Below are 26,146 nucleotides of genomic sequence, written 5' to 3' on the forward strand. Positions count from 1 at the left end.
GCTGCATAAGCCCACACTCCACTACCACACAGGTGCCAGCCTGCTGGGCACAGGCGTGAGCCGCCCCTCACCTGCATGCCGCAGACGCGCACTCCGATCACGGCCGAGGTGCTCTGCTGGCACTTGCGGATCTGATTCGCCTTCTTCTCCTCGGACGCGTCGTCGCCGTGCTGCCGGGTGCCCATCTTCAGGTCCAGCACACACGGCACCTCGTAGCGAGATGTCAGGTTCTCCAGCAAAATGAATTCTGAGCAGTTAAGGAATAAGGCTCACAATGAGGAGTACGGGTTTTATAAACATTACTGTGGATTTTAGAGTGCCTCACTCTTGACTTTAAGGATATCCAAAACATGTCTAGTATAAAGTAATCTAGAAAAATTAGTTACATAAACTTCAGATGGCCTCTCTGTTTTGAGCCAGTTCCAGTTTTACTGGTCTAGAGAGACTAGGGAATTTCCACATTAAGTGAAAATCAAAAGCAATCAGGGTTATACAGAAATATAACGCGGCAGCTGACTTTGAATTGTGACATATTTCCTGTCTAGCAAGAGACTTTTTTTCTGTGAGAAGATTTTGTGTGTTTGTATTACCATTCAAAATCAGTGAAGCACTTTCACACCATCTTTACAACTCCAAAACATCTGTATTATTACTGTTCCAAACATATCACGCACTTTTTAGGCAACTGAATAACAATCTAGTGAAATGGTGAGGGGACCAGCCCAAAAATCCTATCAATTTGATCATTTATTAGTCACAGATGTTTCAGTAATCCATCACCAAAACTCCTCACACTGAGAAATTTGTTTACCTCAGTGTTTAGATACTACTACTTTTGCAGGATGTATCAGCAGCACCCAAGCCTACAGCAAGATCAGTTTTTGATGGAATGCTCAGGGTGGAGATGTTTGCCTAGGAATCCACAGCACAAGACCAATGTGCTTCAGCCTTCATGGATTCACTCAGTTTTTTGTTTCTCAAGCTGCAATCCTACATGACTGTTTATATGCAACTTTTCTTAAAGCTCATCAAAAAGAGACTACTAGAAGCAGAAACTCCAGGCACTGGAACACCCTCTCTATTTAAGAAACTGATGTAAAGAGGAAGAGGACAATGGTTTTTAAGATCACAATGTGAAGATTTTAATTGAGTTCTCTGAATTTCCCAGCTTAGGTAGTTTGTTACGTGCTGGAAAAGCACATTTCTAGGAAGTGCTGGCAAACTCTTCAAAGATACCAAATAAATTATGGCTTCAGAGAGTCTCTTGGGACTGCAGTTAAGCCTGCTCTGCACTCTTATCTGGAATATTCAAGAAATGAGAGGCAGAGCCCCACTCATTCCATTGTTATGAGGTACTTTCAGGAAAGGATACTATATTGATTTCGGTGCTTTGCGTTTTCCTTCATCCGCTGTAACTGTTGCTGGTGACATTTCATGCTCCAAGGATTATGGTGTTTAAACTGAGAACTGACATTTCCTTTTTTCTCTACAGTGTAATACAAGACTTCAGATTTCTTCAGCCACTCAAATTCTTCCTCCAGTTTGTGACTAGAAAAACAGGACAAAGTAACAAATTACAGGTCAAAAGGAAAAATAAGCTCTTGAAGAGGGGTTGTCAATGGATTTAACTTTACAAACTATTCTGCTCAACTTCATTAACAGCAAGCAAAATCTTTATTTTCCTCTCTGTACATGTGAACAAGATGCCCATGAGTAGTGTTTCAACCATTACAAAGCCACCTCCATACGAATATAAATGAGCATATAGCCAAATGTTACAAAACATGTAGTAATTCTACTTATATATCCTTCACCTGTGTGCATGGTTCTATTAAGTAATTCAAGAGGCAACAGTGCACTTTAAGGTTTATCTTTGCTAAAGTCACTGTTTTTAGCACAACACATCACAGCCCACAGTTTATGGTGGGCACAATTAATAGGAATGAACAAGGAGGAAAATGTCACTAGCAGGGATAAAGCAGGATTCCTAACAAAGTATGCCTTACATAGTAGCACTTAAAAATGTTTGGAGTTGGTTTATTTTTAACTATTGTTCTTTTGCAGGTGAGTGAATGCTTTTTGTTTGTTTGTAGATCTGCTTTTTTGTGGTTAGGTTTCTTTGGTTTGTGGTTTTTTTTCTCTTTCTGAAGTGTCCAAAATAACTTTGGGAAACCTGTTTCAACTGACCACAGCAGAAAAGAAAATAAGAAGACTCAACTTAGCCTTTACTGAGGGCTAAGGACATACTAGTTTCACTAGTGAACCTGTCTGCACTGAAGAGGTCAGGAAAAACAAAAGAAATAAGAGAAGAAAAGAAAATGAAAGTGAAAAGAGTTCTAGGGAGTTCTCCAGAGTTCTGGAGAACAGAATTTGACAGCTAAAAGTCAAACTTACCTTTTCATTTTTTCCTCTTTCCTGTGCTGCCGGACCCATTCCTTTGATATCTTCTCATTTTCTAACAACACTGTTTTTTTGTTAGTCCACCGTAATAGCTTACTTTTGGGTTCACAGTCAGAGTTATCTAAGTTTTCTAGGTTATCGTGGTCCCCATTTAATGGATATGCTATTAGACATAAGTTTCCATCTTCATCCTCTTCAAAGCTCACTGATACCACACCTGAAGAGAAAAAGGACCCAGACAGTTATGAACTGCTCAAGCCACAAGCAAGCCTTTTACAATGCGTTCTTTTACACTAAGAATACAGCAACTTTATTTTTTCTCTTACCCCAGTCCTTAGTTTCTATCTTGCCACAGGCCAAACCTCATCTGCCAACCTAACAAATATCAAAAGAGCTAGACAAAAATGACACCTCACAAAAGACAATTTATCATATTGGCACAACAATGATACAAAAGATCATTTGCTCTCTCTGAGGCAGTCAAGTAACAATCAAATAATAACAGGACACAATTTCAATTAATAAAAGTTTTTATTAATTAAAAAAAAATCTGACTGGTCTGATTCTAAGTGATATGTAAAACATTTGTTAACATCTTGCAGTGAAAAGTGACCTGCACAAAGTAAAAATTCACACTAAAAACTTTTTAAATTTTGCATGACAGCAAAGCAGTTCTCCGAACAATACTCAGTTAATAGATCTCAAGGGAAAGGAAAGATGTGCAAGGAGAGCAAAACAAGGGAAATGTCACATTACAACAGAAACTAGTCCAAAAGCTTCCACTTAAAATCACCATGTTTAATTATACATTTTTGTCTATTTTTTTGAATAGATTTTATTGATACTGGTTATGCAGCAATCTTATGGCATAAGTAACAAAAATGCAATACAAAGCAAATCTGTTTGTGGTACAGAAACATGGTGAACCTCAAAAGCATTTTTTTCTCCTTATCCTCCCCTCAGGAGCCTCTAAAGCACTGCATTGTATTTTAAGAGTCTTAGTGGAGCACTGGCAGATGTGCCCAGTACCACACGAATAAGTCTCAGGAGTTAATGGAGAAGCCATAACAATTATCGGAATTGGTTTTTTTTTGTTTTCCAGTCCTCTATTTCAGATCAGTCTGCACAGTTCTTGCAGCTCATCACTAGCTGGGGAGAGGTCTTGGTGAGAGACTGGCATTCCCAAGGTGGGCAGCAGCTCCCAGACCTGCAGGGCTGGGGCAGGGAGTACAGAACCTCTGACTGTCCCGATGTCACAAAGGAAAGGACAATGGGGAAAAGGGTGGGGGAGCCAGCTAACAAACGGCTTCTTTGCCTTTACTCTGGAAAAAAAAAAATCAGGTGGACCAAGAAAGGCCCCTTCCCTCTAAATCCCTCCCCATACTTCCCAGAAAGCCACATACACTAGTACAATTGCTCTATTACATTTTGAAAAGTGTCATTCAAAGATCAGATTTTCTTCCAGTCCAACAGAACTTGTAATTAGACATGGCAGAAAGTCTCTGTAAACGAGCAGAGATTATTAATTCTGAAACATCACTGAAGTCTTCCATCACTTTCACAAACAGAACACAAAACTTCATTACCATCATGGTTGTTAAAATCAATGTGCTTTAAAAAGCAATTGCATTTTAGAAACGTGCTTCAGACATATTAATCATTAGACAACAGTTGATGGAATAGAAGAAAGAAAAAGAAGTATTCCTGTTAACTAGTTCAATTCTTAGGAGAACTGGAATTTCCACTCCTACATAACTTCTGACTCAGCCTCATCACAGCTACTTGATCCTTGCCTACCTAAATGCCATGAATTTTCATTTCCTTAATGGCAGAAATAACACTGCAAGTATTCAACAAGACACCTTACTGGCATGTACTTATTGCAATTGAAATGAAAGTCAGAGGAGAAATCAAAGCACAAAAGAGACCACAACTAAGCTTACACAAAACACTATTATCCATCCTTACAAAATCCTTTGTAAACAAACATTAAACAAGTGGCAAAAAAAATATTCCACAAAAAAAAAAAAGAAAAAATTTTAAAAAAGAGGCAGATAATTACTGAAAATGTTCTCAAGCTGTTAGCTACTTACCTGTGCCTAAGGGAGATATATGGGCTATCACCAGCAGAGTTGCTCTACTCTAATGCTGTTAGTCAGCCCAAACACCAACTTGGCAAGCATTTCCACCCTGCATCTCCACAGCCTGCCTCAGACAACATCAAAATACATGAAAAAAACCCCTAAAATCTCTTCCATACAGAAGAGATTTCAGAGAGAACAGAGAGCACAGCACACTCGCATTAACAGAAACGAAAAGCCCGACCCCATTCAAAGGTTTGGTAACTTACCCTCATATTGTGGAGTGAATTTACGCATTTCTGTCGGGAGAGTCTCATAGAACTGGTGTTCTCTCTGAATAAGAGGTTTACAGATGGTCTTGTCATTAAACCGGAGGACACAGGAGTGTCCTCCAACTTGGTGGACAAAAGGCTCGAGTAAGACTCCCTTGGAATAGTGCTCCACTTCCATTGCTCCAAATGCTGGGCTCATCCTTGTAGCACATTAGATAGAAGACGGCGGCAGTGGTGAAGGCAGTTCAGAGCCTGAAGCCTCCGAGCCCCGCAGGTGTTTACTGTGATTCAAAAGTCTGTTAAGGCAAACACAAGACAGCGGCGGCGGTCAGTGTGGGCGCTGCGCCCCGGGAGCGCGGCGAGAGCGAAGCGGGGCCGAGCTGAGCGCGCACCTCCCGCTCCGGACTGCGGCGACTGCGGCCGAGCGCGGGGCGCAGCCACCAAGCCTCTGCTGGCCACGCCCCCGCCGAGCCGCGGCCAATGGCAGCCTCCGGGGGGCGGGGCGGCCAGCGCGCCATGCGCACGCGCGGAGCGGCAGAAGGAGCGGGGCGGCCAGAGCGGCTCGCCGCGCCCGCACAGGCACCCACCCGGGCCAGCGCCGCAAAGGAAACCCACCCGAGAAACCCACCCGGGCCAGCGCCGCCGCTCCCCCAAGGAAACCCACCTGAGCCGGCCCCGCCGCTCCCCCAAGGAAACCCACCCGCGGCACCCGGGCCAGCCCCGCCGCGCCCGCACAGGAAACCCGCCCGCGGGCAGCCTCGCCTGCCGCACCCCAGCCCCCGACCGCCGAGACAGGCCCCCCACCTTGTGCAGGCCAGCCCGAAAACCGGGAATTTAACACCGAGCGTACAATTCCCCCCTTCCAGGCAAGGACAGCAACCAGCCGAGGTCCAGGCTGGGACGTGTATTTCACCGGTTCATTCACAAGAACATGTCATATACCGAAAATATGACACAGATGCCAGCTCTTCACGGGCAAGCCCTAACGCTAATGTGCCATTTCCCAAGAACGCTTTTCCCCCTACATTCAGCAGAAGGCAGTGGCCTGTGCCAGCTGCATCCCAAAGATCCGCTGCTGTACCCTGGGACCGCACACTGCTCGGTGCTGGCCAAACACCAGTTTCATGCAACCTGCACTTCAGAGAGCAATTAAAGGAGCGACGCTGAAAACTAAAACATGACTGTCTTGTTCTCTGCCTTCCAGTAAATTTTTAAGTTGAGTTACTCTAATTTTAGACCAAAGCTTTAATGATTAACTTTTTGTGGCTAAAAACAACCTCATGCTCATTTTGCCTGAAGATAGTTACACAGACAATAATGCACTTAATTCAAAGAGACTACAAAGTGTTCTAGGTCACAGGTCTATTTTTATTTGTCCTCCTTAGATATTTAACAGCTTTACATTAACTGGAAAAGCAGAGACCTGCAGGCTTAAAGCAGCTACCAGAACTACATACGCCTACAGCATGTCCTGGACATAAGAGCATTAATTGAATTAAACAACTAAACTGCTTAAAGAAACAACAGATCGATCAACTGAATGAACTCCAGGTCCTGGAATGTTTACCTGTGCTAAGGATAACAGGTCAATAAGAGCTGAACGTGGATTTTTTTCATGGGGTTTTCTGGTTTGTTTTTTTTTTTTTTTTTTATCCTCCTTTCTTCCAAGCACCTTATTTGACAAAACATTATCGGGTTCTTGTTGTTTTTTCTTTTTTTCCCCCTTTAATCTGGAATAGTATTCCCCAGAAACAACACCATCTTCTGATAACCTATATTATTAAGATTACACCATTATCAATAAACTTTCATTTCATTGTACTACTTTTAATTTCCTAGTATTCTTTTTCTAATGCAGCTACTGCATCACCACAGAATTTTCTAACCTACCTCAGCATCAACAATTTGACAACTTAGAGACACAGATATAAAAACCTCTCAGTTACACCTCAAACAGAAGGCACTTCAAAAAAACCCAACTGCACCAAGCTGAGCAACCCTAGAGAGCCTTGGCAGTGCAGGAAAACCAGGTAACCATGGCTTGTCCTCAGTCCTGGGCAGCCCAATGTGTCTGTTCAGCTGCCACAGTCAGGAGGGAGCACTCTCACAGCTCCAGAGCCACAGATTTATTTCCCCATGGCTCCCCAAAGCAGCACCCACTCCATGCAGAGCCACACTGCTCTTCATAAGGCTCACCTGCAAGCTGGCTTACCAGCACACGTGTGACACACTTGGAGCTGGCTCCACGCACTTGACAAGCCAGATTACCCCCTGAGTAAACTCTGAGAAATGTTTCCATTCTCTCTATAGAAATTATAAGCATCAGTCTGTATACTGCACTGTAATTTTACAACTCTTGAGCTTTCATTAGGATTTTCTAGAGACAATAATGCCTCCAGTTCTCTGGAATTTCTGAGGGAAAGCCAGAAGTGTGCCAGGTTTCACTGGAGGTGCATTTCACACGTACATGATCTTGCAGTGCAGAGCCTTACACTGGCGCAGCCACATTTAACAGCCCTACAGAACAGCAGCAGTACAAGAGCCACTTTTTCCAAGCCAGCATCACCACTCTGTGGCTGCCTTCCTAATTACCCCTGATAGAGAGACACTGCCAACTGCAGTGATTCAGACTGAGAAAGCACCTTGCAACATCCTTTAACCTCAAACACTTAAATCTGTCCCAGTCCTCCTGCATTACAGTTGCATCAGGAGTTAACTCGTGAAGATATTTATGCCATAGAAATGACTCTAGCAAACATCATCTCCAACACATGTACACCTTGTTTATCCCAACACATCTTCAGGGAGCTCATTAGTAGCAGCTCAACTTGTTTGCTTCCATGGATGCCCAAGTGGTCTGGACAATACTTGTGTGCAGATTGCACTCAGCAATGGAACTGCCATGCACAGAATTGGACAGGACTACTCATTGTACTTCACCCTTTCCTGAACAAGTAATATCTGGCAGCACATCACACAGTGCAACTTCCCACTGGAGGAAAAAGAAAGAGTTTTTTTCATGCTCTGATATTATACAAATTATCTGATAAGTTATTGTAAGTTAGGCAGTATTTAGATAAGGGTGGGGTTTTTTTGAGAGAAACATTGGTAACATTTGTACATAGTCCAACACAGTGTACCCAGTCAGCATTACCACAAGACAAATGTGAAACTACCAGAAATAAAAGGGAAGGCTCACACAAATGAAGATGAGTTTACTGTGCCTGTATTGGTAAGTTCTACTTCTGCTTTTATCTTCCACAAACTACAGCGCAACTCCCCCACATTCCGTTTCAATGGGTGAATTTCTGTAGTACATATCCCTGCTGAAAATGCCCTGTTAATACAGCTCTGCAGCAGAAACTGTGTGCAAGGACTGCTGAGCAGAGCATCAGCAAGGAGCTCCTTGCCATAAAGCCTTCAGCCGAGCTCCTTAACTGTGCAAGGCAGCTCAGGGCCTTTTTATCAACCTAAACCAGATCTATGTGAACACTGTAACAATGCTCAAGAAGACAGCAGCAAGACCAGGTCATCTTGTCAACAATTTAGGTTTCAATGAGGCCTTAATTAATTAAAGTGAAAACTAACATATTTTAGCCATTCAAGAAGCACTGTTTATGTAATAAATTCAGTCTCTTTTCACCCAATAAAATTCTTCTCACTTGAAAAAAGGTTTTGAGTAAGATCTTACATTTTTCCTGCTGCATGCCTTAACATTACCATTACTAACAATCAGGATTTTTTTATCATTTTGGCTCTCCTTAATATTTGGAATTTTGCCATTCAGATTAACAGGGCCTGGAGCACAACTGTAATGCCCATCAGAAATGCTTTGCACTGTTTCATCTATAAATACTTGAATTCCATAAACAGCCTCACAATATGCCAAACTGGTTGCAGTTCCTTACAAATAAAAGCTTTGACCTAAGACCAAGAGTTTCAAGCGGCATTGATGTTGATCAGCACAAGCACAATGCAGTTTTTCACTGCCTTTCCTCTGATTCTACACCCAGTTTGTTCTTAATGCTCTTTGGGAAAGAAAGAGCCCAGAACAGCTGGTTTTAGGCAATCTTCCCAGATAGCAAATGCAGGCTCACTGTACCCTGCCCTTTTCCTCCTACGTGCTTTTAAGTGCCTTTGACTAGTTTTTGTTCAAACAACACATCAGCCAAAAAAGCAGATTTACTAACCCTTCACATGTCAAGCATTTTAAGAAAAAAATCTGACATAACTTGAAGGAGCAAATAAACACGTGCCTAGATACAGCAACATTCACTTGAGCAATGTCATTCCTACAGTAAGCAGCAAAAGATGTTTAAAACCCAAACCTGCAAGCCAGAAGTGACATTTATAGACACCTTATCCCCATCACATGTGACAATGACCATCAAAAGAATACCACAATGAATTCATGTTTTCAGGCTCTTAACATTAATCCCAGGTGACGGCATTCTTTGGAAGGTACTTCATGTCATTACAGATTCTCAACTTAGTCCCACACGTAATTGCATTAATGAACACATCCTCTGGAGAGCACAGGTCTCAATTAAGCAGCAGCTTCTTCCTTCATAACAATCTTAAAAGTAATACACCTCCTGCCAAACCTTTGTAATGATAGAACTACTGATGCAGAACTGCCCTTCTGTTGAATCTGTTAAAACTGGGTTCTCTCTAGTGCAGGCTTTTTGCTTTGGATGGTTAGCGTCTTCAACTCCCCACAGCCATAAATCAGCTTTACAGGGACAGAAATAGCAAGGCAGCAAAGCTTTCTGCCTGTCCTTTTTTCTCAGTTCACTGGGGAGTGCAGAGGAAGCTGACAGGGCAGAGGCCTGCAGAGCAGAGCTGCTGCAGGGTGATGAAGCAGACAAAGCAAAGCCCCTGCCCAAGGTTCCAAGGTACCGTGGTTTGACACTGGCACAACACCAGGCACCCACAAGAGCTGCTCACTCACCCTGCCCTGCCACAGCTGGCAGAGGAGAGAAAACAAAAATTAACAAAGGCTTCACAAGCTGAGGTAAGGACCAGGAGAAACACTTCAAGGGCAAAACAGGCTCAACGTAAGGTTGCAAAGTGAATTTGTTACTAACAGAATCAGAGGAGGATAGTGAGAAGTAAAATAAGTCCTTAAAACACCTTCTGTCCCTAACTCCTCCCTCCTTCCCACCAACAGCACAGAGACAGGGCACAGGGGTTTCTGGGTCAGTGCACCACTGAAATTTTCTTCTGCTGCCCTGGGAGAAGAGTCCTTCCCTGTGAAGCCTTGGGGTCCCTCCCAGGGGAGCCAGCTCTCCATGAACTTCTCTGGCCTGGGTCCCCTCTCAGGAGCAGCTGCTCTACAGCACCTGCTGCAAGGTGAATTCCCCCCACGGGCACAGAGCCCCCCAAACTGCTGCAGTGTGGGTCTCTCTTCCCACGGGGGGCAGCACTCCAAGGACAGGCTGCTCCAGCCTGGAAGCAGGGCCCTCTCTCTCCACTGGGGCTCCTGCTGGATCACAGCCTCCTCCAGGCACCACCTGCTCTGCCATGGGAAACTCCCCCTGGGCTGAGGGTGGATCTCTGCATCCCCATGGATCTCCATGGGCTGCAGGGGAACAATCTGCTTCACCATGGCCTGCAGGGGAATCTCAGCTCCAGCACCTGGAGCACCTCCTGCCCCTCCTTCTCCACTGACCCTGGTGCTGCCATGTTGTTTCCCTCACATGTTCTCACCTCCTCCTCTTCTCTGACTAAAAGTGAAACTCTATAGCTTTGTTTTGATTTCCTTCTTAAACATGTCATCACAGAGGCATTATCAGCCTCTCTCATTGGCCCAGCCTTGGCCAGCAGCATGTCCATCTTCAAAGCCAGCACAGATTGGCTCTGCTGGACATGGTGGAAGCTTCCAGCAGCTCCTCACAGGAGCAACCTTTGTGGTACCCCGCTACCAAAAACTAGGCCATGCAAAACCAACAAGAAAACAGAGGAATGGCACAGTCAGCCAACAGGATAGCAGAGTATCAGTGACCTATTAGATCAGCCAAAGAGAAAACTGCTTCAGCCCAAAGAACATTCAGGAAGAAACAACAAAACTGAGACTGGGCACAGAAAGATGCAAATAACAAGGTGGAAAATACATGGTCTGTTTTTGAGAGCTCACCCCTCCACCTGTTTCATGCACAACACTGAAAAGGTACTTGAGGTCTGAGCTGGTAAGTCACACATTGCTCAAAGAGAATGACTTTTCACAATTGAAACAGGATAAACACATTTTAAGAGCCTACAATAATACAGCTATAAACCAAGAATGGCTACAGGAATTTTACAAGTCCTCATATGATTGAACCACTTGTTCCATTACTAATAATGTGGTACTTTACAAGCAGCAAGGTACATTCCTTCCATCAAAGCAAGCAGAGGACACAACTTTAGAGCATTAAAAGCATTAGATACGTTAAACGTGCTCAGGTTCAAAGTCTTGCACAGCTTGTGATTCATTTTTATGAATTCCTCCACACAAAACACTTGTTTTATGAGCAAATATGCCCAGAGTAACATGAGTAATGATTTGCTTCTAACATTCACTCTAGCTACTGCTTGGCTCAGAAACTGAAGTTACTCTGGTCTGTTCTGTTTTCAGAAGTTCCTAAGATTAGAATGTAGCTACTCATATTCTCTAGTGTCCACTCAGCTGGACACAAATTCGTCACAATTAAAACAATTATGATAAATGAGCTCTGTATTAATTTATCCAATTGTTTTAATCAATTCCTGATTTTGAGGATGCATTATACCTCTACACAGAACGCAAATCCTACATCAGGATACTTTTTCAAGCCTTCTGTATCTGCAATAGAATAAATATAACTAAGTAGTAAAAGCTATAGTTTATAATTTTTAACTCATTGAGACAGAAATACAGAGCCCACATAATAATGTGCTCATATTAATCCTACAGTTGTGGGAAAAATCTTAAGAGCAGCCCTAAATTCTGCATGATCATAAAAAGCAGACATTTATTCTGGTAACTAATTTGGAGGGAAAAGTTTCTTTGACAGAAAAGTGCACTGACATTGTCAGTTCTCGGAATTTTTTTATTTATAAACAAAACCAAAAGTATTATAAGCATCAAATAATTGAAATTTAATAAAGCAGTCAATAGTATTTAACAGCATGAGGAGTAGAGGGACAGTGTCATAGCATCAAGGGGGAGGAAATACCAGAGTGTTTCTTTAAAAGAAAGACTGGGGGAGGAAAACCCCGTTCTTTCTCACTAAGTACAACTTGAAACGGGGCTGTGATGACGAAATGATGCTGAGCTGTAACTTCCTATGCAAGCCAAGGCTGTTTAAGCGCTTTTGCAGCAAATCAATCAATGTAATGATCATTAAGTTACACGACTTGTACTCAGGATGAGTAAGCATGATGGTTTGTACAAAGAACCAGAACACTTCACACTCCAGAGCAACCAGCTCCTTCAGACCTGCTCAGTCCATGTGTGCATTCCCTGTGGAAGCAGAAACACTTTTACTACAGCTTTTAGTGGTAAATCATGAGGGTGCTGGAGTCACACACTGTAGTGGCACATCTATCATCACCACCTACAGTCACAAAAAGCCAAGAAAGCAAATTTTTTTTATTGCACACCATGCACTTGGGCTAGACCAATAAAAGCAGCCACCTGCTTCTTAAAAATATTGATATAATGTCTTTTTTTGTTATACTTATCTTTACTAAATGGCTGCTAACTACATTGCTGCAGTTCAGAAAAATTAAGTAACATCTCCAGATCAATAAGGAAACAAGTGCCTTGGATTAATTTCACAAATTAGGGGCTATGTACTGCAGAGCATACTGGCTGTCCATGGAAAATTCTGATTCAGGAGGGACTCACAAGGATCATAATTTACTTAATCATGCATAACAGATGGAATCTAGAAGCCCAGAATTAGACATGAACTCATGCACAAAATTCCTACAAAAAACGTTTGCAAAACCTTTGGGAACATGACAACTCCACAGTAGTCTTGGCCCATCAAGGTAAAAAGCCAATCCTGTTTTTAACATTAGCTTTAAAAATACTAGCAAACATTTAACATTAGCAAACAGAAGATTCCCACCAAGGAAGAACACATTTTTCTGCTTTCAAACTGCCAAAAAATACCTTGAAATGCCTTAGTTTCCTCTAAGGCTGTCACATTTAAAGGTACTACTCCTAGATATTTCATGCACTCTGAAAGGAGAGGGCCAGGCCAAAGCAGCTGCAATGGCAAAGGACTCACAAGTGCTGCATTAAATCCTGTTCTGTTGTTTCTGAAGAGGGTCAGCACCCTGAGATATCCTTCCCTGTAACCAGAGCACCAAGCCTTTTCTATGCACTAGGAATTTTGTCTGTAATACAGAAATGAAAGATGCACTGAGATGTTGAAAAATGTATAAAGATGGAATCTTCCAAGGAAAAACATTTTTTTAACTAGCAACATGTTTATCCTATCTCCTTTTAGTCCCTAAACATGGAGTTCTAGTTTTGTCTTCCTTTAAATAAAACCCAAACACAGACATAAACACTGCCACATGTATTTATACCTGTATATTTAACACCATAGCTACAGAGCCACCTCCTACCCAAAAGACTTTTGAATACAGCCTTAACAGATAAAACTTAAGAATTATGATGCATTAGGCATAACATATTGAGGGGTCAAACTACACACAAACCAATTTGAAGCTGCATGATGTTCTATGACTATTATTCCTCATCCACAATTATTATTATTATCTTCCTTAAACCAGGTCTACAGTATCAGGAGAAAGTCAGTTCCCCAATCCTTTTGTCAGGAAAGCAAGACAAGTCACCAAGGCCATCTCCAAGAACTTCCAGCTTTTTCACATAAGTGTGCACAGCAGCCCCTCAGCTGCAATTTCTTACAATTCAGCAAGGAGGGTATGTGCCCTGTGCAATTGATATTTCAACATCTAAAAAAAGCAGCAGCTTTCAGCCTTCCCCACACCATTTGTAATCTGTAATCTTAACTCCTACAGTTACAAAATTCTGGAGAAATGCCAGTTTTACCTCTCAAGTAAAGCTATTTTATCCTCCTGGAACTAAAATAAAGCCAAGTTACAAGTTACTAAGCATATTCAGACAGAAAAGAGCATGCAATTCTGACCCATGTAGCTTTTTCAGGGATTGTGTAATTTAAGAACCAGTCTCTTTTCCAAGTAAAAATACCATGGAAACTAAGAAACCTGAACCACCAAAACTAAGCTACTTAAACTTCCTATTTAGAAACTGATCCATCTTAAAATGGTGTTCTGGCATCAGCAGCCAAAATCACCAGTTGCTACAAAAAGACAGTACCACCCTTTGTCGTGGAGAAACCAAAATAGCACCCAGCCTTTAATCTGCTGAAAATATGACAGCAAGAGCTAAATTGTGTGCATTACACACATGAAAGTATTATTCAAGACACCAACACCCTCAAGAAATTCCAGCATTAAGATGAAATAAATCCAAGGCTATGCCTTTCTCATGACATGAATTTAGCAGTCTGGGAACTGTATTTCGAGTCACTCAATGGAAGAACACGGAATCTTTGTGACACAGGACAAGTGTCAAGTCCCTTTCAAAGTCCACCCTCCTTTAACTACACAAAGATTTTCTCTCCCTGTAATTGCTTTAGAAATCCCAACCTCTAATGCTTTTTATACCATAAGCACTAGGGTCCCAAAGGACAAGATGGTTAAATTAAAGCTTTGATGCCTAAATCCTACAATCCAAGCTAACTCCTTGAGCAAAAACTTCCAAAGGAATGCACAGCAAAGATCATTAACAAATGCATTGTTATAGGAAGAGTGGCACTCTAAATGCACAGTAACCTATTTAATGGTTATCATTTATGTGTATATTCACCTATACCATCAATACTCCTAAAAAGTTTAGTCCCTTTATGTGGAAAAATGATTGAAAAGTAGCCCAGAATGAGACAGTTTTGTCATCATGTTTTGGAATACCCATCCCCATTTTTAACTGCAGTTCTACAAATGTAGGTCCCAAGAATAATTCTAATTACTAAAATAAATGGAGATTCTGCTCCAGAACAGCTCACATCAATGAAATGCATTTAATATATATTTTAGAAATGTATTCTCGTTTCAAAACATTGCAAACTACTGCAAACACGCCTCAATTCAGATAACACAACCCAGATTTGCATCTTAAAGGGAAGAGCTGGTATGAGTCAGTGACCTCTTCAGGCTCTTTCCCTAAAGAGCTGAAAGTAACTGGGACCTAAGGCCTTGAACACAGCTCCCTGCAGGGCTGCCAGTGCAATTACCAAAGTTCAAATGCAAAAGATACAGTAGAATAATTCCCATGTGCTTCTTGTTTAACTGCAGCAGACTGGATGAGAGCAAGTAAGGACAGGTGAGAAGTCTTACAAGACAGACTCTCACATGGCACACCAAAACCAAGGGGAAAAAATCTAGATTGTTTCCCCTGGTAAATGCAACTCACTTCAAGAACAGTTTCTTCCCATGAAAAGGATCTTTTCTGCAAGTACACCTGCGCAACACTTAAAAAATGCTTTAAAAATTATTTATGTATTTCATGTTTCATCGTTCAATGATCTCCCCTAACACCATCTGGGGCTAATTACAGGCTTAGCATAATAATCACTGACAAAGAATTAATCCATTTTAATCTCATACAGTTTACATATTCAAACAGCAATACAAAACCACTTGAAAAAAATCTTATCAATTTCAGTAATCTAGAAAAGGAAGCTTCATCAGGAGCTTGGCTGTATTGCTCCTATCCTTGAAGCAGGCTGAAATACATTTATTGATACACAAGAGCTAGCTAGTTAAACAGGCCAGGCAATGGGATACAGCTGGAGGATGTCTTATTCCCCTAAAAATATCTGTTGCTTTAGAGGCAATTTTTATAGCAGCCACCAAGTGTGCACTGCACAACTGTCTTCAAAGAGAAATCATCACTCACCAAAAAGGGAAGAAGCAGACTGGACGACTGCCAAAAAAATATTTTGTCTTCAAAATTCCACAACATAGCACCACCATCCAGAGTGTGCTGATGTTCCAACTCTGCATTTCCAAAAAACAGCACATTATGAGGGGGAGAAAATATTTCAAGAAGTCAAGCTTATAAAAAAAACACTTTATTTTTTGAAAGCAAATGTCGCACAAAGTTATGTTAAAACATTATTTGCCCTTTAAGACATAATTATAATTCAGCACTTAGGTTTAAATATGTCAGAGGCTTTGTTTAATGGAAAAACTTGAAGTCAGTCATCATCTCACCAGGCAATTCACTGCACCTCCATCAGCATTTATTTCATCTACCTTCACACTCAAGGGACTACTTATCTATCTCCACAAATTCCAAATTTTGTTCCCATCTTTTTGTTCCCTCCTTGTTGGAAATGCCACAACTTTTGAATTTTTCTTATGTAACTTTGGTCAGGGTTATCAAGAACTATACCCTCAACGTTAATACTCACAGATGTCTTTTCAGAAAACTGACTGGTTCTATTAAGCCAGAACCAATTTTCCTAAGGTATCTTGAACAGATTCCCAGTTGCAATGACAGTTATAAGAGTAGGAACACACCTACCCATCAATTTAACCTTCTATCTTCTATTAAATTCAATCAACCTTTTGAAAGTGGTAACACCTCAGAAAGGTAAAGATTATGCCTATCATGTCAGGCAGTTTCATTTCTCATTTCTGTAACCTCATGACACTAAATTATGTCATTGAAAAAAAAATCCATTGCCACCACACTGTCTCCATATATCCAAAGCACAAGGCAAATGAATTGCCATTTTTCTGGAAAAATATATGAAAAGGGAAAAGAGCAAATGTCAAAAGAAAAGAGGTCATCTTCAATAAGCATGAAATTAAGCAGCACCCAAAATTCCTGATAAGGTTTCAGGCAGTGTAGAAAATTTCTGCATCACAGCACTGCACAGCTATTTGGGTATGCTTAAAGCCCACTGTGCTTCAAGAAAGTAAAATCATTTTTGCTGTACTCATTCCAATATAGACTTTGGCATAAACCTCCCAAACCCTTGCCTTTTCTAACGAAAAATAACCTCAATAATTGTATCTTCTGTCCTTGAGTCTGTTCATTTTAAGTCTCAACAACCTGGGATGCCACTAACCAGCTTAAGCAAGTCATCCAAATTATTTTTTCCCTTTCCTTCCAACCTTGTGGAGGCCAGCACAGCAGGACAGGGCCCAAGAGAGGCAGCACAGCTCAATGGCTGCTGTTGGTGTGGCTGGTGAGCAGGGGCCCAGCCCCAAAGCAGGCACTGCCTGTGCCACCTCCTGCCCTCCATCCACCATGGCACTCACACAAAGCCACACTCTCATGCCCAAAGCCATTTCATGAGCAAGCCTTGCTTTTCCCAGGAAAAAGGCAAAGTGGGCAGTAACTGGTTCCAGCTGTCTCCAACAGAGAATCCTCCAGATGCAGGAGCAGTGCAGGCAGAGGGTCAAAGGCTGCAGGCTGAGAGCTGATAACAGCAGAGTGGTACACTCTGTACCTATTATCAACATTATCATCCCTTATTCTGACACAGCCTGGCTGGGCTGCAATGCCTTTGTGCCACACGAGCCAAGCATTTGCAGAAGATTTCAGATTTCAAGCTCTGAACACCTGATTAAACATCACCAATGACAGACCTTCATTTGAACAAACAATTTTGTTTCCATTATGCCTTCCAGTATTACAGATTTTGCAGGAGAAATTTCTAGCTGCTTGCAGCAAGTGATACAATGCCACACAGATTTTACAGAAGCAGGAAAGAAAGAACCACTTTGCAATAAAATAAATTACTATGAAAGACCCAAAATTAACATCCTAATGAGATATTTCTAACAAAAATTACAGAAATTCATATCTGCAGCTATCTCAAAATCCTTAAAATATAACCTCTGAATATTTGTGATCTATCCCTGTACTGTTTCAAAGATGCAACGACCTTGGCCAAGACAAGCAAGCCAGATAAAAGAATTAGCAAGAGGAAAAATCCTCTCCCTGCAATGGAAAATTTCCATCTCTTGAAGCAAGGCAGAGATGCTGAGCCGGACCTGCGTTGCCTGGAGACCGACGGCAGCTTCGTGCCAGCAGGGAGGAGCCAAGCACGGCAAATTCAACAGCTGAGGAGGGGCTGAGCTGAATGAGAGGCGGCAAGGTCTCTCCACACGTCAGTGTAAAACCTGACAGCTTGCAGCTAATGGTTCCAGCCCATGCTCACTAGATAAATAAGAATTATTATGAATGTAAAATGTCAGCTTAAGAAAATTTCAAACTGCTCTATATTTGGCTCTTACCCCCACACTTTGGGTACAACTAGAGCAGTAAATAGCACACACAAGATAAAAATTATAGCTGCAGCTCAGTTTCTGCCCTTTCAATCTTTGGATGTGGTATGTGAACTTTTGGAATATGTTCCTACCCATTAAACAAGTTCTGTGTTTAAGCAAGGGTGCAGAAACATTCAGGAAACCAGTGAATTTCATCAAAAAGGAAGAACCTATACCTTGGCTGAGCACCAAAACCCACATCAAACCTTGGTTCACCTCTAAACCAGCCTTTGCCACCTGCAGCACAGCTCCCCAGGAAGGCCAGCACTGGGGATGTCAGAGAGCAGACATTTGTTGTTTTGCCTGTTCTGGTCCTGGAGCTGCTCTCAAGCTCAGGCAGGTGCTAACCCAGCTGCAGGAGCAGCACTCCTGACTCACAAACACCCCAGCCATCTCCCCATTTCCAAAGACCATCAAATTAAGAATCATTGAAACGAACTGACACTTAATACCAGTTACTCCAGAATTTCCCAGTTTAATTCACTCAAAATACTCAGACAGTAAAGAACTAGAGCTTTCTAAAGAATGGTTTCTATTTCATTTATCCCTGTAGGTAATTCCACAAAGATATTCCACGTCACTAGTGAAGCAGATCTTTCAGCAGCAGCCTGCCAGCAGACATTTCCCTGCCTCCAGCTCACCCAAAAGGGCAGACATTTCTGTGTCACCACTGCTGACAGACTGACACCCCCAGTGCCTCGAGGGTTGCATCCTTCCTCTACCCTTCAACATTAAAAACTTCCCCAAAATACCTCACTCTCCCCAGCTGACTGGAGAACAGCTAAAGCAACACCAACACCACCGATGAGGATGGAAGCCCAGCCACTGACAGGCAGCAGAGAGGTTCTGTAACATCTTTTCCTATCCTGGTTTTTCAAAACCTCATGACTGACAAATGCTAAATTCCTTCAAAGCAACTGGTAGGGAAAGAATTTTTCTAAGTACAAAGCCCATGATTCATATGATTGACCACTGTCCAGTTTTCCAGCTGCTTCCAAACTTCCACCCCCACATGGCTGTGACAGCTCTGATCCACCTTTCCTCCAAAGGAAGCAGCAACATGAAGCTTGTAGTGCTTGTATAAATGAAGTACCACAGACAAGATAACAGACTGTTATTTCAGAAAGTATAAACATCAAAGACGAGAAAAGGCATAAAAACAGTTTTTCAATTAAATGAATGTAAATTTATGAAAAGCTACACAGCCAAGTTTAATGTCTGGAATTTCTTACAAACAAGTACACATGAATGGCTGTAATCCTTCCCATGATCCTTAACTTCTGAACACTTAAGATTATTTTTAAAAAATAAATTTTCTTGAATTCTGGCAATTAAATTACTGGGTTCTTCCTTATTTCCTAAAGAAAAAAAAAAACAGCAATCTGGAAAATGTTAAATCAGCAAGAGTAAACAAATTAATCAGTTCATTTTTAAAACACACATATTTATGTATGGATGCATGTGTACATAAAACCAGTTTCCATTCCTAAATGTTACCATTAAGTCCTGAAAACACACAAATTAATTCAATTTAAAGAAAACTTTACAAGTCGGTTTTGTGTTATATATGAGAAAAATTATGAGCAAAGAGGCCAATTCTTGGCCAAAACAACCCTGACCTTGCTATCCCCAAGTGTCAGATCTGTTCTACTACCATTTCAGTGCTGCATGTTGAGTAATGACCAATAATACATCACCTGACTAAGAAGTTCTACCAAACATTAATATTCCAGAACCAAGTATTAAAGCAAAATTCTAATTAGAGTATTTGAAACAAAACTGTCCCCTTCGATGTTCACAAAAAGCACAGGGGCACTGGATGCATTTCTAAAACACCTGAGTGTATGGGACACATAAGGCACTGTGTCAAAAAAAAAAGGAGAAAAAAAAAGGCAGCCTAGAAGGAGAGGGCAATTAAATGCCAGCATATATCAGGAAAGATATCAGCGTTAAACATGCGTAGTTTTCACAGTAGAATTAAGGCCAAGGGCATATCAGGGTGTAACTACCAAGAAGTTGTTATTCTATCAACAACGATAACATTTTTTTTAAGCTGGATGACTATTTCCAAAGTCTCAGTCCTAAGTGTTTTTGTTTAAACCGACTGCAGCTCCCAAGCCACGTTAAAAAGGTATTACAAAATCGTCATCCTCAAAACAGTTCTTAATAAGGCATCATCCAGAACTTTCAGTTTACAGAGAAAAAGGGCGTTTTTGAGCATCACATCTACTTATGCAACGCATCCCCAGCACCCGTTTTTCATTTAGAACTATTACCGAGCGCACCAAGCAGCCGTCAGAGCAGCAGCAGCAGCACACCCATCACCCGGGCAAAACGGCCAGACAACGTCTGCGGACTCACGGACCTGCTGAGTAACAGCGGGAGCCGAGCACCAGCCCCGGCTCAGAGCCCCGGCAGCGGCACCGCGGCCCCCCCGCGCCCAGCCCGGCCCGGCCCGGCCGGCAGCCCCCGCACGGCGGGGAGCGCAGGAAGCGCCGAGTGGCCGGGGATGCTCCGCGAACGCTGTCCCCGCTGTCCCCACCCCGGCCGCACCCACATCCCCGGGGTGGCTCCAGGCCAGCGCCCCCCTCCCTGCCCGCCGAGCCCGGCAATGCCCCGAGGCCGTCACCGAGCATCCCCTGCGGGCAGCCGCCCATCCCCACCTCGCCGGGCCAGGCACCGAGCTGCGGGCGGGCGGAACGGCAACTGTTCCCCCAGCGGCGACCGCCCCCGGGGCAGGAGCGGCGGCGGGGGGAGCGGGGCGCGCCCATTACCTGGTGCTGGGCCGGCGCCGGCGGCGGCCTCAGCGCTTTTGTTCCTCAGACGTCAAGATGGCGGCGCGGCGCGTGGCCGGCCCTCCTCGCTCCGGCGCGCCCCGCCCTCCTGCCCGCCTCTCCATTGGCTGGGCGCGCACCGCCGCGCGCTGATTGGGCGCCGCCGGCGCCGCTGTTGCCAGGGGAGCGGGGCAGGGGAGTCGAGGCAGGGGCGGCCTCGGCCCCGGTTTTCCTCCGCAGCCCGGCCCGGCCGCCTGCCCTTCCAGGGGAACACGGGGGAGCAGGGCCGAGGAACAAGCGACCCCTCCGGGCCTGCCAGCGGGCCCTGCCAACGCTCCGCGAGGCACACACAGGGCTGGGTGTCCGGGCCGGTGCTGGGCAGCCGGCTGTGGCCCCGAGCTGTGAGGCAGCAGCAGGCACGCACAGGGTGTGGCCCATCCCGTTCACCTCCCTGACCTGTCGATTCCACCTCCGCAGCCCTGCTCAGGGCTCTCGGTCACTTGCCCTCAGTGCCTGCTTGGAAACCATTTGTCCCCTGGTGTGCGGCGCTGCCCTCAGTTGGGACGGGCCCCGGGCTCGGCTGCGGGGCTCCAGGACAGCTCGCCCGCTGGAGCCGGAACACCTGCCGAGCCCTTGAGGGCTGTGTGCTTGAGCTCACTGCACATCCCGTGCTTCTGTTTCTATCCACCAAAACTCCCAGGCAAACACAGCTGAAGGTCCTGGAGGCTCTCCCCACTCCGCTTCACCCTGGATGACTTCTTCGGCCCAGTGGCTGATGCTCAAAGTGCAATCACAGTCGTTAAGGTTTGAATGCAAAGTGAGCTGCGGGTAACAACAGCCACCATCATTGTAAGGAAAAAAGAATAACGAGATAATTGCAGTTTAAATTACTAAGCAACAGTCTCTCTGACAATGAACTTAGTAACGCTCTGCCATCTACTTAATCACACTAATGAGACAGAACAACTCCACTTAGATACAAATTACTCTGCATTTCATTTAAATAAAGGTCAGAGAGCTAAAAGCCACACAAGCCACCACACTTCTGCTACACAACACACCCAGCAACAGGCATCCTTTTTGTCTGGAGGGGACCCAGCCTTTCTGGCTCTGAGCTGCCAAGGCAGGGCTGCATGGGGCATCTTGCTCAAACCTCCCACTTCTGCTTCCCAACTGCCTGCCTGTGTGGGCCTCGGGCTTCTCTGGCTCAGGAATAGCTCCTTGGTTTGGAGAGGTGAGCACTGGTTCACCAAAGAGGTTTAGAGGGCAAGAGATCTCTGGTTTCTAATTGTTCTAAAGCAAAAGCATGGCTAGAGTCTTGTGTAAGAGACAATTATACCCCTTGGTTCTCACTGCATAAAATATCTCTCTTGTTCATCAGGCTGACAGTCACAGCCAAGCAGGCCTGCTTGGTGAGAGTGTTTTCATTTATCTGCCTGGTGCAATCATGATTATATTAATATAAAAGTCTGGTTTTGTGTATGTCTCTCTGCATTTAAACCTGATGACTTCCCTTAGATATTTAATTTTTTTTTCAAATCTATGCCTCTTTGGGCTGAAGCTGGTCTTGAGAGGGCAGGCCTGTAATTTACTGAAGAAATCTGACTGGCAGTTATGACTAGAGGGTATTGACACATGCTGCTAGTTTTAATCTGTGTTTGCAAGCACAGAGCTAGCCCATCTGATTTATGTTCCCTTGGCACAGGGAGAGGGGATCTGAGGTGACCGTGGGACCCTTCCCCAGTGGGTGGCTCATGAGCCCTCCAGAGGCTGGGAACACTCCCCCATGCTCACATCAGCAACAGCAATAGGTTTCCTCCAGCCTCACTCCTCGCTGCACTTTTCGTTCCTCTTAATTAGCGGGGGAGTAATTCCAGGCTATTTGAGTTACTTGGCATCTCCTCCCTCCTCCACGATCAGCTTCCCTGATACAGTTCATGCCTGTAATAAGATGTCAGCATTGAGTTTAGCTTGGCAGCCTTTCATTCCCACACTGCTCTTGCCTGCACACGTCCTAGAGTCACTTCCTAGACTTCCAGCCCCGCATCCCATCAGGTCCAGGATGATGAACCTCCAGCTAGCTGTGCTCCTGTCCACACAAGGAGAGCTGATCCTTTGGCTGCATGGCAGTCCAGGTGACCCCACAGCACGTCTTGAAACATTTTCCCCTGGCATGCAATGGTGTGAGGCCAGCATAAGGAGCTTTAGCTGCAGGAGTCACTGCAATAACAATGCAACTCAGCCCTCCTCCTCCTCATCCCCAGGACAAAGGAGATGCATTTAAGCCTGTGAGGATCTGCTCATGCTGGCAGTTTCTCCCACTGCCTAAAGCATTCACAAAACAAATAGGCAACAAATGTTCCCATTCTGCAAACACCTTCCTCTCCTTGTGTACACTGTGTATATATACACATATGTACAATTAAGTGCCAGACAGACAGTTTAAAAGAACAAGCACTTCCTGTTATTTACTGAACTGGTACAGTACAGGAAGTAGCAGAGTAAGCTTCTCCCTCTTGTGTTGTCAAATTCACAATCCAGAGGACACACCTTCAAGCATAAAATTATTGCCTTTTTATTTTTTCATCTCCCTTGCTAAGGATTTAAGAATTGAACCTTTTATAGGGAGCAGAGGACTGGTGTAAAATTCCCTAATTCAGTATTATTCTTACCATGTGAAGGTTGCAAAATTTTATTTATATGAAAACCAAGAATCTGAATCAAATAATTATCAACCTCCCAAAATCCAACCACTTCTTACCAACCCAGTTTCAACCCATTACAATGTTCCAACTGCATATTCCTCACCAACAATCTTAATCCCATGCTTTGTCTGCATGGTGTGGTCTGTGCTATTTTATGTGCCTGTGGTAGCTCAAATTAATGCACATGGTTCTAGTTATTATTTACTTGCAAAACATTTCATCAGAGGATGTGTCTGATTCAGGACTGAAAAAGCCAGGCCAATAAAGGAGGACAGTGCTTAATGAAGTAGCAGGGAAATATCATGCTTTAAAGGTGTCTTGCACGGAAACAGATTCCATGCTCAGTCCTCAGTCCTCCCAAGGTCAAAAATAGTAATTATGAGGATGGAGCGAGCAGAAGAAGGATAGCAATGGGTTGGGGTTTTGGCATTGGGAGCAGCAAAGCCAGCAAAGCCCCAGCAGTTCAGTCACCCTCTGAGCAACCCCATCCTTTCTGCCAGGCACTTTCTGTTACTCCTGGGCAGTTACATGTTGATGGATGGGTCATGTAAGAAAAACACAACTGGACTTTGTTTACTGGCACAGAGCACAGCTCTGCAATTTCTCAAGAGCTCTGTAGGGATGAGAGCTGACAGCAGCTGCTCCACCAGGCAGGGTGTGAGGGATTGCAGGTCAAGGCTCAGCGCTTTCCTGAAAAAGCAAAGGATTTTCTCCACCCCAAGTTCCTTTCAGCTGATCTGACCAGACCCAGGAACCACAGGACAAAACCATCTGTAATTTATGGTTGAAGGTTTAATTTGTTGGCTGTGCTTCAGGCAAGCAGGGAGCACCTGTGAGCCACCTGTGTTGGTAATGGGGCCAGCAGCAGTGCACTGCTGGCAAGGGACTCAGTGTCACAGCCCAGGTGCCCGTGCTTGCTGGCTTTCTGCAGGAGCCTGAACTGGCTGTTTGTGCCCACGTCCTGCTGCAGCCTGCTCTGCTGCCTGGGGAAGAGCAAGGAGTGCAATCAGAAAAGAGAGCAGCAACAAAGAGCTGCCTCTGAGCCAGCAGCACATGCCAACCACTACCTGGCCTGACACAGGAGACCTTCAGCCTCTTCTGAGAACAAGGGCCCTTGACAGACCCACTCCCAAATCCACTCCTGTGGGGTTCAGATGAGATCCCCAGCCTCAGAAAGCTTGTCTTGCCCCTCTGCCATACAGCACTCTGGAAACAGTGCCCATGGGCTGCTAACAGAGATCTGCCTTGGTCTCCTGACAACAAAATGCCACTTACAGCTGTGCCCCCTCACTGCCCTCCCTTCACCAGTCCTGCCTGCCCAGGCTGTAACTCTCCAGTGGGACTCCTACCTAGTGATCTGCTGCCACGGCAGAATTCGTGTGCTATTGTAGGATAAAACAACTTGCCAAAAAACACATGAAAAGAACAATACAGAGATAGCAAGTAGTTCCCAAAGGTTAGGAGAGGGCAGAGGGTTTTTTCCATACAATCTTTCCTAAGTTTTCATGCTGGGCAAGGCAAAGCTTTTAAATGCTCAGACAGGACCCCAGCTCCTGGTGGGCACTGGTAACACTGGAGGCACACAGCCATGGCCACCCTGGCACAGTGGCATCACCCACACATGGCCTTCCAGCATTACTGGGAGGCTGTACTGGGAATCTCTCAGGCTGGGGGGCTGTGTTTGGGGCAGCAGACTGCAGCCAGAGTGAAAACCCAAATACACAAAGGTTTGGGTCAGCTCCTTACTCCTGCCTCCCATGTCAGTGCTGTGTTGCTCCATGGGTGACCATCTCAGCTGAAGCCAGAAAGAGCTGGCAGTTTCAGTTTCCTCTTGTGCTTGTAGGCTGCAGCAGCCCTGTCCCCCAGTGCTTGATCTCCTGCAGCTCCACTGGCTGATTCTCCTTCTCCTGAGCCTCCCTTAGGCACTCCTTGGTGAATAAGTCCCTCTGCTCCTTTCTCTATCCCACAGGGCCAGGCAGTGGTGCAAGGGCTGTTTGAGCAGGCCAGACTAATTATCTCCATTTGTATTATTATTTGTGGAATACTAATGTTTATAATGGGGGTGCTTAGGGCCAGATCCCTGTGTCTGGGATTGCACTTTCTGCTCCAGCCTTTGGCCAGAGACCTCAGTCTTGGTTGGGGCACCCAAACCTCGCCCTGCAGCGCTGCTCCCTGCCCTCTATACAGTCAGAGTTTCATGCTTTTGCCTTCAGCAAAACAGGCCCACCTCCCCAGCATGCACAGCAGCATGACTAAGAGCTGAAACTCCTCCAGTGAACATTTTGGGAACTTCCCAAGCTGGGTGATACTGGGCTTTGGCTGGTGTCCCGCAGACACACGCTCCACCACACCTACCCACCTGGTACTGCCAAAATGTCACCAGCACTGCTCAGTGCAGCACAGCAGGACAGGCTATTTAGGGCAGGGCTAAGTTAGTTCAGATATAAACATCAATCAAGATAAGCTTGTCCTTTAGCTGCTTTAAACCTGCCACCCTGGCCTTTGAATGCCATTTTCACTTCTGCAGCCACTTTGCTCAGCCTGGTTTT

At 44.3% G+C, this 26,146-nt stretch overlaps 1 protein-coding gene across 10 annotated transcripts in view; it reads right to left on the bottom strand.

Moving 5' to 3' along the window:
* Positions 1–26,146, bottom strand: part of IP6K2 (inositol hexakisphosphate kinase 2) — a 49,394-nt gene that overhangs the window by 2,132 nt on the left and 21,116 nt on the right. For 2 of the 10 annotated variants that reach the window (XM_064724013.1, XM_064724008.1), the window contains exons 2-5: positions 4,751–5,049; positions 2,395–2,617; positions 1,373–1,548; positions 72–247 (exon numbers count right to left, since the gene is read on the bottom strand). In XM_064724013.1, coding sequence (XP_064580083.1) covers positions 72–247; positions 1,373–1,548; positions 2,395–2,617; positions 4,751–4,952 — 777 coding nt within the window. In that variant the 5' untranslated portion in view covers positions 4,953–5,049. Of the gene's footprint in view, positions 1–71; positions 248–1,372; positions 1,549–2,394; positions 2,618–4,750; positions 5,050–15,731; positions 15,833–20,394; positions 20,487–20,781; positions 20,990–26,146 lie in introns of those variants that run through there. The other 8 variants (XM_064724009.1, XM_064724004.1, XM_064724006.1 and 5 more) reach the window with 8 other exon arrangements.

Source organism: Zonotrichia leucophrys, chromosome 12 (genome assembly GCF_028769735.1).
Source record: "Zonotrichia leucophrys gambelii isolate GWCS_2022_RI chromosome 12, RI_Zleu_2.0, whole genome shotgun sequence".
In the NCBI taxonomy this organism is placed as follows: Eukaryota; Metazoa; Chordata; class Aves; order Passeriformes; family Passerellidae; genus Zonotrichia; species Zonotrichia leucophrys.